Source organism: Mizuhopecten yessoensis, unplaced genomic scaffold (assembly GCF_002113885.1).
Source record: "Mizuhopecten yessoensis strain PY_sf001 unplaced genomic scaffold, ASM211388v2 scaffold10961, whole genome shotgun sequence".
Classification (NCBI taxonomy): domain Eukaryota; kingdom Metazoa; phylum Mollusca; class Bivalvia; order Pectinida; family Pectinidae; genus Mizuhopecten; species Mizuhopecten yessoensis.
Window position 1 is genome coordinate 456284 of NW_018408808.1, and position 18156 is coordinate 474439.

The following is an 18156-nucleotide window of genomic DNA, read 5'->3' on the forward strand; positions in this document are numbered from 1 at the left end:
GCTCGTGTGATCACTGCAGACTTTGTTTGTGAAGGTAAGGTCGTGTGATCATTGCAGACTTTGTTTGTGAAGGTAAGCTTGTGTGATCACTGCAGACTTTGTTTGTGAAGTTAAGCTCGTGTGATTACTGTAGATTTATGTGTGAAGGAGATCTCTTTTGATCACTTCGTAATTTGAATGTGAACACAAGGTTTTATGATCAAACCTAAATATGAAGTGTATTTTTGATAGGACGGTATAATCAATTAATATATTCGGAAGTAGGTATATATATATCTTCAAATTTCAAATTGTAAGACAAATTGTTTTGTTTTTCAGCTAACAATGAGCTTGGTTGTACTATTGGTGTGTCCCCATGCTGTTCTGATGAAGATGTTGGTAAGTTTCACAAATATTTTGAAAACAAAACTTTGCCTAGCTTTAATGCTCATAGACTCACATTCTAGTACACAGATAACAGATCATCATTGTGTAAACATATACTTGTATTTGTTATCAATTTGTTATCAATTCTTTGTTTTTGGAAGAATTCTGTACAACTTAGTTCAGTTAAAAATAATTGGTTTAAAAAAGAGGGGTTGGAGGTTACAGATAATGGTGTACTGATTTTGAGTTGTCTCCCCTAGCTCCCGTGGACAGTAGCTGTGACCCGCGAGCCTACTGCCCCCCTCTGTGTACCTGTACAGGAACTGTTGTGAGATGTAGCAGACAGATGTTGACAGAGATTCCGCCTCACATACCCCTGGACACTACCGAGCTGTAAGTCCTCCACCCTATCACTGAATTAAACATGCAGTGTAACAATATTCAAATAGTATTGCTATACCCCCAGTGAGAGTTTAACTCATTTACCCCTGAAGACACATTTAAACGTTTGGTAGTTAAAGACTCTTGTATGGATCGCTATGCTAAATTAAAAAATACACAACCAGTTACTCAAGGTGGCCTAGCCAGGCTGTAAGACGAAAGTCTCGGGATAGACAGCCAAGAGGATCTGGTCAAGGTCTGAAGTTACTGAATAATAGAGTAGATCTTTACAAAGGGACATAACTCTGTTTATCTTCTGATTACAGATACCTGGATGTGAACAACATCACAAGTCTGAACATGGACATCAGTCAACTCAGTCAGCTCCAGCGTCTGTAAGTGGATCAGATATAACATTTATGTGCAATTTGAAATGTTCATTTTTTTTTCTGATTTCTATATGGAGTTAGATGTTTTTATTTAAAAGATATAAAATTTGAATATTTAACAAAGGTCCTTGACAAAATATTTTTACATAAATTGTTTTTATTAATTACTATTTGGCATTTTTAAGTCCAAATTATTCTAATAGGACAGTAAAATATAAAAAAAAAATGGATTTTATTTGGCATTTACTGGTTAAAATTATTTCATGAAAGGAATTGTTTAAAGATTATTTTCATTAATTTCATTTGGCATTTACCAGTTAAAAATAATTTAAAAAAAGGAGTTAACATTTTTATCAAAGATATACCGGAAGAAAATATTTTGTGACATCAGTGATTCTGAAATGTGTTTCTTTCTTGCAGGGATTTGAGCAACAATAAGATTGTGACACTCCCAGAGAGCATTTTCTCCAACCTGACACAGTTATCTACCTTGTAAGTTTGTAAGAGTTGTTTCCCTTTATACAGTGCAATCAATTATGTCAGTTCTGTTTGTAGTAACTCCAGCAAAGACAAGTTATAATTTGTTTTAACATTTTCCTGACTCTGAGCTCGTTGCTTGCCCATTAACTTTAGGAAAGAGTTATTAAACAAACAACAAATGTTTTGTTTGTAATTTCTTTTTTCACACAATTTTTTTCTGCGATAGGGATTTGATCCCTTGACTTGAAAACTGTTAAGGTAATAGGATTGTGTCACCATTTCTCAGTAGAATTTCTTCTTTGTAGTTATATTGCTTTAAAGTAAAGAAAATTTTCTGCCACAAAAAAAATAAAGGTTGTCAGAATTTTAAGGATTTTAAATGGAAATTTATGTAAAAAGGAGTGAATTTTGAAAAAAAAAATGAAAGACACAATATTTTTACAAAATAATGTAAATAAAAATGATACTGACATATATTAGTATTGCATTAATGTATATCAATTTAATAAATGCTGAAATTGTGTAAAATTAATTCTCTATACACGATATAAAAATTGACATTTTATAATAAAACCAGATACATAGTAATTGCAGGTAAGATTTATTGTTCTTGAAAAACTTCACAGTAGTGAAATAGGTAGGCGGTTTCCTGAAGTACAGAAAAATGGACACATGTGACTCATTGATAAAAAAAAACTGAATTAATGCCTGGATTGCTTTGAAATACTTTAATATTGAGAGAACACACTGTTCTGTCAATAATAAACATACAATATTCATCAATTCAATATTATACATTAGAATTTGCGGAAATTGTGATGCTGTCTCCCTCCATTGGTTATTCAACTAGGGATGTACTGCCTGTTTCCGTTTATCAATACACTCCAATGACCTTCAGTATGGAGCTATAGCCACTGTCTACTGATCGTGACATAACTGGGTGGGGGGGTATAACATTGTATCCTTACAAATGTATGTTTGTAGGATACAAATTTATCAAAGGTGATCAATGGGTCAAGGAAGTCATTCCAACAGTGTATGTAGATCATTTGAGTTTGTCAAATTTTTAGAGCATTCCGCTCCTTTATTGAGACACAGAAAAACAGAGAACACTAATTACATAACATAAAATAGAAATATAATAGACTATAACTAATATTTATATATATATAGATATAATATATATTTATATATAATAGACTATGACTAATATTTATATATATATAGATATAATATATATTTATATATAATAGACTATAACTAATGTTTATATATATGATAAAAACAAAAATTTCCAGATCGTCCGCTAGGCCTTTCTGCCTTCCAGGGCTTCTTCAGGCGGATATGATACATATTTATATATATAATAGACTATAACTAATATTTATACATATATAGATATATTTATACAGGAAACGATTAGGGATGATAAAGTAACGTCTGATTATTTATACTTTCAGAATCTTGAGCTTCAACAAGCTAGAGTGCATGGCAGCTTCCAGTTTCTCCGGGCTCAGGCGACTCCGAATATTGTATGTATCGTTAAAATCATCACTTCAGTTTTCTTATTTACAAAGAGGAATAACTTTTACGGCCAAAAGAGATTTTAATTTTGTTCTTTATATGAAAATAACTTTCACATTTTCAGAATATTTTTAATAGAAGATATATTTTCATTTTTTTTTTCGTCACAGATACATCGATCATGTATAATTTCTTATCAGTTTATATATATATATATATGTATACTATCTTCTTACAGGAGACATGTTTTTGAAATTGTTTTCATAGCTTGTTCATGAGTTCAGTATCTGCAGATTGTTTTTTTTTGATTTTTTAACTTCATTTCTTGATCAATGATGAGATATGAAAGGTTATTAATCAAAACTCACAAATTCTCGTAATTGTTGTTTAGATATTCCTATTTGGTAAACAGAAATATTTCTTACATCTAGGTCTCTCCATGGAAACCAGCTGTCCACCATTCCTTACAGCTCTTTCAACGACCTTGACTCTCTTACACACTTGTAAGTACACCGCTACTCATAAGTATTCTATTTTCGATTAAAATTTGAATTTTGTATGTAACTTATGTTGACGATTTAGAGGAAATTTATGTACCTGAGGTCACTTTTCATAAAAAAGGAAATGTTTCTTTAACTCATTCACCCCTGAAGAAACATTTGAACTCCTCCAATTCAAAGGTTGGATTAGTTCATAATGAAAATTCAGGGGTGAAGAAGTTAATTAACATTGCTGATGGTATGCAACAGAGTGCTGTTCAAAGAAATTCCCACGATGCATGATCTTGGAGATAACTGTTGGCTAAATGGCATGTTTCTTTTTAGGATTTCTCTCAAGCTAGGCACCGCTAGTCAGCTCTATATGTCAGAAATTTTATTTTTTTACCCCCGCCATACAATGTGGGCCGGCCTATAATGTTGCCCATGTCCGGCCCATCAAACATCAAACACTGAAACTAATTTCACATGGTGACAGGGACATTCATGTATTCCAGACATTTTCTAGTTTATTTAATATTTTGCAAAGGAGTGTCTTTTCATGCAAAGAAATACTAAATCCATCCCTTATAATGTATGATAAAAAAAGGGGGGGGGGTTGGTCAAAAAATGGTCAATTAATAAAATGCTTAGGAGCTGCTTGGAGAATACTCATGGTTGGAAACCTGAAAATAATATGCAGTATAGAAACATTTTAATGTTTCCATACAAATGTAACCAGTTGTACCTCAAAGTTCAAAAGGTCGCCGATGTTTTAATAATTAACACGGGCCCTCAAACTGTTGTAATATCTTCAGAATGCAAAAGAGGCAAATTCATTAATAAGAACAGGTGTGTTTATGTGATGCAAACATCCTTAAGTTCTTACTAAACTTAACTTCAAAGGTCAAAAGGTAGGTGATGAGTGCGTAGTCATCTAAATAATTAACACGGGACCTCAAACTGTTGTAAATTCATAATTAAGTACATTTTTTTTTTTTTTGTGATGCAAACATCCTTAAGTTCTTATTAATTGTGGAGAGACCATGCAGTAGGCAATCCTTTTCCTGTGTTAATGAGTAGGTGAGAACGCACGACTTGTTTGGCCAGCTTGGATTTCAATCAACTGCCCCTTACTCCTTTTAGTAAGCTTTCACTTAATTGGTGTGTTGGCAGGGAAGGGATTGTTGTTATAAAATTATCGCTTTATCAGTGCGTTTATGTATATTATAAAGATTGTGCAAAGATATCTCACGAAGCCTTTCAACAATATTTACACCATAGTGTGGTAAGATCAGGTCCTCCCTAGCTTTTAGTGGTCATGGGTCAAGGTTAAAGGGTGAAAGGTCATACATTAACCCTCTATTGGAGATAAAAAAAACAGTGTACATGAACCTCTGTACAGACTTAGTCTATACAATGTTATGCTATTATTGAGCTCGCACCTAACTAGATTGTTTTAGGGCCTTGAACAGAATCTGTTATATTTACTGACAACATGTACTGTTTCAGGGCTCTTGGTGAGAACGGTTGCATGAAGTCGCAACATGTAATAGTTAAGGGCCTTCAGTGTGTATTACCTACTAACATGTACTGTTTCAGGGCCCTTGGTGTGTATTAACTCCCAACATGTACTGTTGCAGGGCCCTTTGTGAGAATCCCGTTTATTAAATAAACATGTACTGTTTCAGGGCCCTTTTGTGAGAATCCCTTGTATTAAATCCCAACATGTACTGTTTCAGGACCCTCGGTGAGAATCCCTTGTATTAAATCCCAACACGTACTGTTTCAGAGCCCTCGGTGAGAAACCCTTGTATTAAATCCCAACATGTACTATTTCAGGGCCCTCGGTGAGAACCCGCTGTACTGCGACTGTAACCTGAAGTGGTTGGTGGACTATATTAAGAATGATTACATGGAGCCTGGGATAGCTGGCTGTGCTGGACCTGCGTCGATGGTCAACAAGCTCATACTTACCACCCCTCCTGCGGCCTTTCAGTGCAGTCAGACCGCAGGTAATTCACTTAATTCTGCTGAAAAATAAAAAACAAACAAAATATATCTTCAAAATGGATTAATGGCAGAGTGTTCATGTATGTGGTTACCAGTCAAAAGTTTCGACAATACATGTAGACTGCTTTCATTTATCCAAACGGTTGGACCGGTTGGATCAGGGTTATTTGTTTATGAAATAAGGTCAGACCTAGTAATCTGATGCTGCTTTCAGGCGAGCGGTGACAAAGCCTTACAAGGCCTGCATAAACATTTGCAGGTCCGCCAGGATTAATATCGAAAATGTTACATTTAAAAACTGACGAACCAATTGAACTGGATACCTGAAAGGGGTCCAAGTTTAACAACACTGCTTACCATTCAAAGGGGAGTAACTCAAGTTAGTTTTGATTTATTTTGGTATGTGTATGTTACTTCATCTCAAATATTGTGGAATGCTGTGAAAATACATGAAATGATTGTTATCCTTGCGGAAGTTAGAGATGAAATATTTCTTATGAGAGATGCAATGCCTTATATACAGATGCAGCATTAAATATGCGTCTTTTATGTTTAAGGCTGGGGGGGGGGGGGAATAATTGAAGCTTTTTGGCTCTTCATCATTGTGAGATGTATAACATTTCAGGCTCCCATTTACCTTTTATATCTAAAACCATTTTTTTTGTAGAAAATGTTTTGTTATCCGATCCAAGAACTATTTACTATTTGCCCCGCACTCAGTCCGCAATGTATGAATCATATTATGTGATAAAACCCATAACGACAGCTCTGCCAAAATTACATCACTGCTTGTATATATGGAAAACCCTCAATATCTAAATTTGAAGAAAACTGAACTCGATTTCTATGAAAACAAACCGAGAATTGTTTTTCAGCAGAGTTTTTTTCTCAGATATTTTTTTTATTGGATTATGTTTTTTGTGTTTCTCCCCAACAGACCCAGACAGTTTGGCTGTGGCGGCTAAATGTAACGCCTGTCACCAGAATCCTTGTCTCCATAATGGAATGTGTAGAGTCAGGGACTTCAAAAACTTTACCTGCGACTGTACACCTGGTTACCATGGGCAACGATGCGAGAATGAAATCAACGCCTGTTTTGGAAATCCATGCATGAATGACGGTTTCTGTGAGGTCCTCAACCACGGAAGATTCAAGTAAGTACAAGTTGTGTCTCTTCACGACTTAAACAAACATTTACCAAAATAATTTAACTTTTCCTAAATGAACCCTGTATATCACAGAAACTTTGTCTGAATTGGGTAATCAAGCCTGTTAGGGCCTACTATATGTACTTGTAACTTGTGTAATGTCAAATCTGATTATGAAAGAATAAAATATTGGTCTAAATCATATTTATTCGAGATGTCATTTTCAGTTTATTTACTTTCAAAAATATCTATTTTCCGTTATTTTCATTTCAAATTTGTTTTTCATGGTGAAGTTAATCTATGTTCTAATCTAAACTTATAAACACAGCAATTTAGACTTGTCCATTTTCACTTGTTGAGGTTTGTTTTTAGTTTTGTTTGTTTTTATTTATTTCTTTTCTTTGCTTCCTTGAGACGAGACTGTCCTACTCGCAGACTTTCCATCTTGTAAAGATCAGTATAGGCGTGCTTTGTACATCCTTAAAACTCCAGGAGTTACGCTCACTTAAGCTCTCTGCACCCCTGGAATATGTCATAGCAAAATTGAAGGCACGAAGGTAGCAGTTTGATTGTTCTCGGTTAAAAATAACTGACCAATCACTACGCTGGTACCTGTCCTTTGAAGATTACAAAGGAGCGACACTCGACTTCAAAGCCTGTCAATTTTTACCGTTACGTGACCACGAGATTCCTAACTAGTCTTCTTGTCTCATCAACAAGGTGGTTCACACTGAGCCTTCAATTTTGCTATGACATATTCCAGGAGTGCAGAGAGCCAAAGTGAGCGTAACCCCTGGATATCGAGGATGGCTTTGTATGACATGTGCTTACCTAACCAATCATTAACCGAGTCCCAATTTTATTGTAGCACCTCTTCTTTCAGCTGTCGCTGTCGGCCGGGGTTCGAAGACGAGCGCTGCTCCACGAATGTTAACGACTGCGAGGCCACTTCCTGTCAGAATGGTGCCACCTGTATCGACCTTGTCGAGGGATTCTCCTGCCAGTGTGCGATGGGCTACAAAGGTATATTTATTCTTAAAGATTTGTCCATTACGATGCTTGTGTCTTCAGATTAGGTATTGTCAGAGAAGATATACCATAGGTGGTTATGTAAACAGGTTTACATTTTTTGTGATGAAAATTAGAAAATTTATTTTAAAAGATATCCTTTTTTACAAAAGATAGGAAATTGATTTTTGTGGACGCTTTCTCAAGCCCATACCAATTTTAGCACAATGACAGGACACTTGGTTTAAAATTGTGAAATGGTCAAAAGTAATTTGCTTTATTAAACAAGATTTATCATAACATTTTACTTTGTAGGAAAGCAATGCGAAAATGAGGTCCAGTATTGTACGGGTGAAGAGAATTATTGTCAGAATGGGGCCGTGTGTGTGCCGTTAGTCTCCGATTACAGGTTAGTAACAAAATTGTCAACAAAGCTTGGCATTCCCGCAACATTTTGTGTGCCAATAAGCATGTAATATTTATATAGAAGATGAATGCCAGTTTATGGGGAGATCTTGTCAGTAATGCTGCTACATGGTCTGTTGGAATCTGTTGTAGCTTGTAATCTTAATATGTCATGTTAGACACACTACAAATATGATTAAGTTTTTCTTGTAAATGTAATTGGACTGGGTCGATCACCAGTGACCAGGTAGCTCAATTGGTAGAGCGTCTGTCAAGAGTTTGAAGGGTCCCAGGTTTGAATCCCAGTCTGACCGTTGCATTTCTCTATCTCCTGTTACATAAGTACTGAGTGTTATTGTAGAACCGAATATGTGCTATACTATCTAAGTTAAAGTATCAATGGTTCCACCGTTTCTTAATGTTGATTCAGGTGTGATTGTACGGCGGGCTACACAGGAAAGAATTGTTCTGAGGACATCGACGACTGTCAGTCACACATCTGTCAAAATGGAGCGCGGTGTGTCGACCTGCTGGGCAAGTACACGTGTACCTGTCTCCGTGGTTACACAGGCAAGTACTGTGAGATCCCACCCATCGACATGTACTACAGCAATGACTACTCGGCGCCCGGAGCCTGTCGTAACCACGAGTGTCAGAACAATGGTGTCTGCTACAAACCCAAAGGATCGCAAGACTACATGTGTCAGTGTGCACCTGGTAAGGAACTTGAGGGGATGTTATACAGTCTACATTGAAGCTGTGTTTCCTGGCCTCAAAGGGAGCCAAAATATTTTTATCGAATATGACATTTTTTCCGCAAACATTTTTAGCTGCAAGGCTTTTTCTTACCCTTCCATTAATCTTATGTGGCTGAAGGGTCATTCATTTTGAAGTAAAAATTAATATAATTGCCCAAGTTTAGAAATCTAAAGGACATTTGTATAATTTCAGGATTCTCCGGGAAGATGTGCGAGAAGATGACAAGCGTTTCCTTCCTAGACACCGACTCCTACATCCAGTGGCCCAAGTTAGACTTTGAGTCATGGGTTAATATCACAATCGTCATGAAAACCGAGTCGGACTCGGGCCTTATCTTCTACACTGGTCAGGAACAACACTTGGCTGTGGAGCTGTTCCGTGGCCGAGTGGGTATCAGTTTTTATGTGGGGAACACTCCCACTTCTACCATGTTCAGTTACATATTTAGTTACGTTGAGGTAAACGACGATCGTATCCACTACATCGAGTTGATGCTGAACCGACGTAATTTTACGATGAGAGTGGACGGTGGAGTGTCCCGATCTGTCGTCAACCAGGGCGACCGTGACTTCCTCAACATAAACGACGATGTTTACTTTGGGGGTCTGCCACCAGATGTCAGCGCTCGAGCACGGAGTAAATTTCACATTCGAAGTGAATCTAGTTTTAGAGGTAAGTCTAATATTAATTCATTCACCCCTGTAATTTCATAATGAACTATTCCAACCTTTGAATTGGAAAAGATCAAATGTAGGTTATAATGATTTTATTTAATTGTCAACTGATGTTGCTTATTCAGATTTCTTTCAGCAATATGTTTTAAAAAAATAAATTCTGTAACATGTTAAAAGAGAGAGATTTTCCTATTGTCAGCTTTAATTTAAATATTTTCAAAACAACAAGAAGAAACAGCACAATCTGTTATACATGTAATTCTAAAATAATTCTCTTGTTTTAAAAAAATCTGATAATATGGCATCAACATAGTTTTCTCTTGTGTTTCAAATAAGTTTTCCATCTTTGAAAGTGGTGGATTGAATCATTTGAGATATTCTGATTTGGTGGTGGTTTCCTTGGTATGTGTATGGCAGTAATAGGAGGCACATTTCAGATGCCCTGCTTACAATAAAATATAAAAACTGATTGATAGGCAAGTCTGGACTCAACCCACTGACACATAATGTATTTACACTTGTTCCTCCCACCTCCCCCATACGATTAAAAATGAAATAACCCACACAGTTTGGTTTCTCTACTTGGTTGTTACCCCCCATACTGTTAAATATGGAATAACCCTCACAGTTTGGTTTCTCTAGTAGGTTGTTACCCCCATACGATTCAAAATGGAATAACCCTCATGGTTCGGTTTTCTCTAATAGGTTGTTACCCCCATACAATTAAATATGGAATAACCATCATGGTTCAGTTTTCTCTAATAAGTTGTTTCCCCCCATACTGTTAAATATGGAATAACCCGCATGGTTCGGTTTTCTCTAATAAGTTGTTACCCCCATTCAATTAAATATGGAATAACCCTCATGGTTTGGTTTCTCTAATAGGTTGTTACCCCCATACAATTAAATATGGAATAACCCTCATGGTTCAGTTTTCTCTAATAAGTTGTTACCCCCCATACTGTTAAATATGGAATAACCCTCATGGTTCGGTTTTCTCTAATAAGTTGTTACCCCCATACAATTAAATATGGAATAACCCTCATGGTTTGGTTTCTCTAATAGGTTGTTACCCCCATACAATTAAATATGGAATAACCCTCATGGTTCGGTTTCTCTAACAGGTTGTTACCAGTCCGTATACATCAACAACAAATTGATGGATTTCATGTCGTCGAAGTTAAATCGTAAGATAATGCCGGGATGTAAGGTTGACCCATGTCTCAACAACCAGTGTCAGAAGGGTCGCTGTAAACCCCGTAAAAAGCGTCAGGGCTACAGATGCAAATGTAACCAAGGATACTCAGGCCGCTTCTGTGATGTTGGTAAGTTGACGCCGGGAGATGACGTTGCGAAAAAAATAAAAACTTGGGTTATATGTCAAAATATGTTTCAACTTTCACTTTGCAATGCGAATCATTCTGATAACTAGATATGTCTTAAAATTCAAATAAAAAAAACTCCTGTTGACAGTACTCATCATTTTTTTTTTTTTTTACATGGAGGCCAGTAAAACCTGCCAGACTTGATGGAAATGTCGACTTATTGATGTGTTCAAATTCTGTAAGGATAATGATTTGCAGGACAGAATCAAATTATCTGACAATGTTAGCCCTTTTACCACTGTAGACCATAATGGAATCATCCAGATCGATGCATGGGAGAGTTTACTAAAGTTGCATAGGGGTGAAACGGTAAAGAGAGAATAAGACTCCAAATTAAAATGTAGTGTAACGACTACCTTGTCTATATATAGACTACATGCTTTCTCTTCAGTTGTAACTGTAAAACAGATAAGGCTGCATGAGTTCTATTTTTCTCTGATACATGCTTTTTTTTAATTCTAGCGCCTTCCTGTAAGCCTAAAGTTTTCCGAAGTTATTACACACATCCGAAGACAAACTGTAAATCACGGTCCCGAATAAAGTTCCGTCGATGTGAAGGATCATGTGGAAAGCGATGCTGTAAACCAACCAAAATTAAAAATAGGAAGATCCGATTGTACTGTCAAAATGGAACCAGTCACATGTACAAAATACAAATCATTCGCAAATGCAGTTGTCACAAGTGTTCATTCTCAAATTAAATGTAACACAAAACAGCTGAGATTTCTAACTATAAAGAGCTAGATTAATAACAATCTTCCACAGATGAAGGTCAGACTTGAATTCTGAAGAGGGTTGACATTTCGTTATAATCTGGCTGTCGTTTATGGACATTTTGAAGATAGCTGTGTTAAGATAATGTTAGATAACAGAGGTAGAAGGATCAAAGTGGCCATTGCAAGATCCTGGTCACGGCACCAAACTTTTGTGAGTGATTTGAATGACGCCTGGTCAAGACACCAAACTTTTGTGAATTATTGGAATGACACCTGGTCACGGCACCAAACTTACGCGAGCTATTGTAATGACACCTGGTTCTGGCGCCAAAGTTTTGTGAGTTATTGGAAGGACTCTTGGTCACGGCACCAAACTTTTTGTGAGTTATTGGACCTACAATATTTAGTTAACTCACAAGAGAAAATGAACTTCACATGTACAATAAGAAGAAAGTTGTACTATAGGGACCTCAGAAGAAAATTACAGACTTCACTTCTCTGCCTTGCTTATTGTGACTGTGTGCTGGTATGAGTGTACCGTAACTTCAGACATTTGACAGTTAAATATAAAAGTTAGAGAAGTGTTGGAGTTTAATAAAAGTGTAGACACTTTGACATTTAGTGAATGTGTGGAAGACATATAAAACTATATGGACGTGCCCACTCAATACTCTGCCGTGCCCCTGAACATGTGATTGAACAGGTGCCAGGACAGTGTAGGCGGCAGTTAATTTAATCACAACAATGTTTTATAAATACGGGAATATTGCATGTAACAATTGCATGTGACTGTGTCATGTGGACGAGTACTTTTCATCTACCTACGCATCTCTAGGAAGATTTCGGTGTACGAGGATGTAGAACGAACAGTTGGTTACGTATGGATATGAATTTCATCATGCGATGGTTTAATCACTTGTGTTGTGAATAGTAACAGGTTGCCAATCTTATATTTGGTGATAAGTATGGGCTTGACATCCAGGCAGACAAAAACATGATAGCTTAACCTGTTCACCCCTAAAGTCACATTTGTACCTTACCAAATCAAAGACTGGGCAAGTCCAGTTTAGAAATGTAGGGGTGAATGATAAAATCCTACATAATTGTACATTTACGATCACAATAGTGCTTGTATGTTTTTTCACCGTTGTAAGGTTAATTATGGCTTGATGACAGGTGGTAAAATGGGACAATACAATTTAAGATGTCGTTGGTTAATTTGTAAGAATAAAGGAGGACAAATATTTCACAACCACAAAATATGATATTCATATTGTTGTGGTCGGTCGTCAAATGAAGCAAAGCCAGTAAAAACTGTTATTGTGAGTAGGACGTGTGTTGAACAATTTGTGAAATTGCGATAAAAGGGACGGGACGCTTAATTGAAACGAAGATATTGCTTTATGTAAGTCTTTTGTGTAACATATGTACATAAATTAAGTTTCTGATAATATATCTATTTATATATGATGGTCATGTTCATCAGTCGTGGATTGACCTATGGTGACTGTAGATACACGGGTCAGTCCTAAGATGACCATTGGTCAGAAATGTGTTGATCAGTGTCAGTCCTAAGATTACCGTTGGTCAGCAACATGTTGACCAGGTTGTCATGCCATGTACTAAACATAGTTGCCTGTGAATCTATTTATTGACCGTTTTATATTTCGTACACATAGGGGTCAAGGTCATATAAAAATACCTGGATCTGTAATACTGAAGTCACAAAGTCATATTTTAAAAATCCGATATCAGTTATTGAATAATTCTAACATTTGGTTTACAGTTTTGATGTCTATCTTACTTGCTAAATCTCTTATTTATCATGACCAGCAATAACGTAAAAAAAAATGACAAAAATCATGTATTTTTTCTCTTTATTTAAGAAACATTAACAAGATAAGCAAATATTGTTTTGGGGGAATTTTGACAAAAATACATGTGAATTTGTCATAGGATATCCTAGATAAAATTCCATTTTTATTTTATTTTTATTAGTGGATAGCTGGATGCTAGAGGGGTTTCGACAAGTCTTTGTTTACTGCACGTTTAACGATCAGAACATACGATAAACATGGCTTATACAGGTGTCCAGTATTTAGATGATGGGGGAATACTTGTATAGGTTTCCAGTGTTTGCTTGACCATAGTGATATCTTAATTGGTTTAAAGTGTTAACGTTTAATTCGATCAAAGTGACAAAAATATTATTAAAATAGGCATCGGGTATTTTCTTAAAAGTATTGGCTTGAACAGACAGCATCTGGAAGGGTTGACCATATATTCAATTTTGGAAAGTTGGCATTTTTTTATATTTACAATCAGAAAAAAATGAAAAGTAAAATTGATTTCAGGATTTTTTCACTGCTAGTTCTGATATTTCAATTAGGAAATTGAATGAACATTTAAGTATTTTTTATTAAAGACTTTGAGCAGGTAAATTTATTTACACCATTAACTCATTCACCCCTGATATTTCATAATGAACTATTCCAACCTTTGAATTGGAAGAGTTCATATGTGTCTTCAAGGGTGAATGAGTTAAGTAGATAACCCAGGGTACAGTTTTGATAGTGTCTTAATAATCAAACCAGGATGTATATTTTGATTTATCTATTTCATATCGTTTATATTGCACAAGTATTTCAAGGCATGGATTCAAGAAAACCTGCATGCATAGTTCGTTTACTGGTTTACTAGAAATAACATATGAATATAACATCAAGATGTTAAATGTTAATTGAATGTTGTTATATAGCATGCTCTCAGTTTTTTATGTACCACACACATATTTCTCATGTCAGGAAAAACTAACATTTCATCAAATAACATTTATACCATTTTGTTTTTTAAATTTTCTAATAAAATGACTGGCTAACATATATTGAGCATCTGACACTTTTTATTCGAAATGATTTGTGAAGGGCGACAAAATGACTTCAGATATTGTAATTAATAATATCCTGTATGCCCTACAGGTGAGTATTTTCTTGTGATTTGATTAATACTATGGGCTAACGTCTGTATAGGTAATTCAGGATGTGACCTCATTCTTAGTGTAATTAATTTATTTCTGCTGCAGATAGAACTAATGAGATTGGTATTTATGTTTGATCACTTGACTAATATGATTTTGGTTAACCATCAATATTTCCTCTAAATCCCTGTCCACGTCAGGTCAATGGTTCAATTATCTCCCCTGTGCTTTTCACCGGCTTTCTATTTACAATGTACTACTAGAAAAAGACAGGAATTCTTTTCTGAAACAGATGTTTGAAAAATAATTCAAATTCTTACTTGCCTAGAATTATTGAAATATTCAAACTCTCACGAAACTTTTAAACTCTCCAGATATAAATGTGAATTTTGATGCTCAGAACTCACAATCTCATTTGACCAAATTAATGCTAACATTAATTTCGTATTACATGTATGTATATCATTGAATCTCTAGGTTACCTTAACTCATACACCCCTGAAATGTCATGATGGACTATTCCAACCTTTGAATGGGAAGAGTTGAATTTTGTCTTCAGGGGTGAATAAGTTAACAAATATATGGGTTTCCTCACAGTCTGTTGGTGGTCTGATTTGCTGTAAACTGTTGACTTGTTTTAATTGAATTATTGTTTTTATTTGTTACACATGGAATCCGACAATGTTCATTTCTTTTAAAGCAGCTGCATTTAATCGTTGTTATTATTATGTTTCCTTTATTTCTCTTATTCTAGACATTGATTCTGTATAACTTTCCTGCTCACGACATTATAAATAGATATTGCACTGTGGACAGGTATACATGTACCTGACCATCACTTCCCCATAACCATCACTACTACCCCGTGCATCAGTTTGTTATGGGGCAACCTTTTAATCTTGTCAGATGAAAGCCGACTGAAAGAAATATCTTTTTGGTTAATATAAGAATTTGTGTATAACTTTTAACATCGTTCAGGCATTTCCAAAAAAATCGATTTTAAGTTATCCCCTTGTTTATTAAACAAATTAAACATGAGTCCCTTTGAGTCTCTCTTGAAATTGAAGAAGATCTCCCGGCAGTTCGAGTACACCTTTTGGTATAAGCCCATTATAATTTGCAGCTCACTCCACACATATTTTCTGGAGACCAGGTCCCTGGGATAACATAGTTTTATAGGGAAATCTATCTGATAGCCTTGGACTTGTCCCGTAGAGGTCAGTACTGTTAAATACATGTTGGTGAACTTTTGTTGGTAATATTTGTCGTGAAAAGACAACAGGAAATAATTGAATATTCTCAGTAATTTGTAAAATTTGTGAACTTTTGTTGGTAATGTTCTCAGTAATTTGTCATTGGGGAATTTTTGATGGTTACTCTCAGTACATTGTATTTGGTGAACTTTTGTTGGTAATGTTTGTCGACAAAAGACGATGGGAAATAATTTAATATTCTCAGTAATTTGTAAAATTGGTGAACTTTTGTTGGTAATGTTTGTAGACAAAAGACAATGAGAAATAATTGAATATTCTCAGTAATCTGTAAAATTTGTGAACTTTTGTTGCTAATGTTTATTGGTGATATTTGTCGGTACTAGACAAGAGAAATAATTAACATTCTCAGTAATTCTTTGTATTTCTTGAATAATTGTTAGTGACGTTTGGTGGTACTAGAAAAGAGAATTAAAGTCTTATTCTCAGATACATTACTGAACTACTGTGAAATCAAGTATTTTCGCGGGGTCCTATGTTCCGTAGCTTCCCGACAAAACACCCTTTCATAGGTACATGAATTTGTGGATTACGAGTACCCACTCAAAAGAAGAACTGCTTTACATTAAACTTGAAATGACTTTGTGGACCTAAAAATTCGCGGATTCAGATTACCCACGAAATCAACGCAATTAAAAAACCCACGTAAATTAGTGATTTCACAGTATGTATTTCTTGAACCTTTTCTTGCTTTGTTTTTCAGTATAAAACAAGGGAAATAATGAACTTTTTTTCACGTATCAGTACTCTGTAATAGGTGAAAAATATCGGTAATGTTTTGACGTTACTGGATAGAAAAAATGATGAACTATTATCTGTCCTTCGTTAAAACCCTCAATGTTAGCGACTGTCGTTTTTGTGAGTTACAATCTGGAATTGATATTTGTGTTGCTGAATTGATACCGACGTTAAATGTTAAACTAACGCAACCAGTAATTTGGTCACTTACATGTAGACGTCGTGAACAAACAAAACACCGTCAAGTCGTATTTCTTAAAATAACTTACATTGCCATCAGCTGGTTGAATGGCTGCTGGTAACCTGTCGTATATAAAATAAATTTTATTTTATAACGTTTTTGTTGTTATGTTCTTTTTGTTGAGTTATATGTTTCACACAGTAACCGAGTCTTTAGGGGTAGTCACAAGTCAAGACGTATTCATCTCCAGTCAATCAATTCATCCGTAATTTCTTCATTGTCCAATAAGAAATTAGGTAACTTAACATAAGCCACAAGTGATTTGACATCATTCTTTGACCTTGACCTCCGGGTCATCAACCTGAGAATGGTAATTGACAACATTCAGTCATAGATGCTTCAATCTACCAAAGAGTTTCATCAAGATGTTCCAGTCGTTCAAAAGTTTCTACACGGACAATTGTAAGACATTTTTGACGTTTACTGTACGGATATGAAAATGATACGGAACAAGCTGTTTATTCATACTTCATGTATCTATAAAAATACATAAAACATAAGTAACCCGTAAGCTTTAGTGAAGTTCTTGTCCGGACCAGCGTTACATAGACATTACCTTCAATTTGACTCCTTGATGTGGCTTTACAGTGTAGTAAAATAATGCCTCTGCTCGGTTTTCTGCATTTTACCCTTTCACGACTGTAGACCATAATGGACTTAATTTAAAACGGTGCTCCCTGTCTTTCTAGAGAGGATTTTCGGGTACGGACCAAAGAGTTATGTTTTTAACTCATTTAAATGTTTTGAAACGTTCATTTCCTATTTCTAGAGATGGTTATAGGCGAACAGACCATAGAGTGGTGTTTATATTTTTTAAAACACTGTTGAATTAAATGCAAAGAGTATACTATTTAAGGTGTGATCTACGTTTACTATTTTGTCATGCAGCCTCTGTAGCTCGAGTCACAGTTACTTCGACGGGAGTCTTAGTCTGCAGGGGTCAAATTATAAGTTCAAATAAAATCAGAAGACGAATTTCAAGCTCAAAATTTCGGTATTAGTTTACGCTGTCAACAAATGATGCATGTGGGACTAAACATTCTGTTACCGATATTACGAATATATTCAGCTTAAAGAAATAATTGTATTCATGTTTAAATGCAGGTAAAAAATGTTCACTTCGAGCGGAATATTCAAACCGTCATCCAATGTTTGGCAAAAAACGGAAACGCTACCCCGGGAGTTCATTTCGTTGGTAAAAAACA

At 35.5% G+C, this 18156-nt stretch overlaps 1 protein-coding gene across 2 annotated transcripts in view; it reads left to right on the forward strand.

Moving 5' to 3' along the window:
* Positions 1 to 17049, forward strand: part of LOC110464107 (protein slit-like) — a 123544-nt gene extending 106495 nt beyond the window's left edge. Inside the window, exons 22-35 of one of the 2 annotated variants that reach the window (XM_021519161.1) lie at positions 319 to 378; positions 627 to 759; positions 1074 to 1142; positions 1557 to 1628; positions 3077 to 3148; positions 3572 to 3643; positions 5459 to 5631; positions 6567 to 6783; positions 7646 to 7800; positions 8101 to 8194; positions 8621 to 8907; positions 9142 to 9621; positions 10748 to 10948; positions 11471 to 17049. In XM_021519161.1, coding sequence (XP_021374836.1) covers positions 319 to 378; positions 627 to 759; positions 1074 to 1142; positions 1557 to 1628; positions 3077 to 3148; positions 3572 to 3643; positions 5459 to 5631; positions 6567 to 6783; positions 7646 to 7800; positions 8101 to 8194; positions 8621 to 8907; positions 9142 to 9621; positions 10748 to 10948; positions 11471 to 11709 — 2324 coding nt within the window. In that variant the 3' untranslated portion in view covers positions 11710 to 17049. The remainder of the gene's footprint in view (positions 1 to 318; positions 379 to 626; positions 760 to 1073; positions 1143 to 1556; positions 1629 to 3076; positions 3149 to 3571; positions 3644 to 5458; positions 5632 to 6566; positions 6784 to 7645; positions 7801 to 8100; positions 8195 to 8620; positions 8908 to 9141; positions 9622 to 10747; positions 10949 to 11470) is intronic. The other variant, XM_021519162.1, reaches the window with a different exon arrangement.
* The last annotated feature ends 1107 nt before the right edge of the window (positions 17050 to 18156 follow it).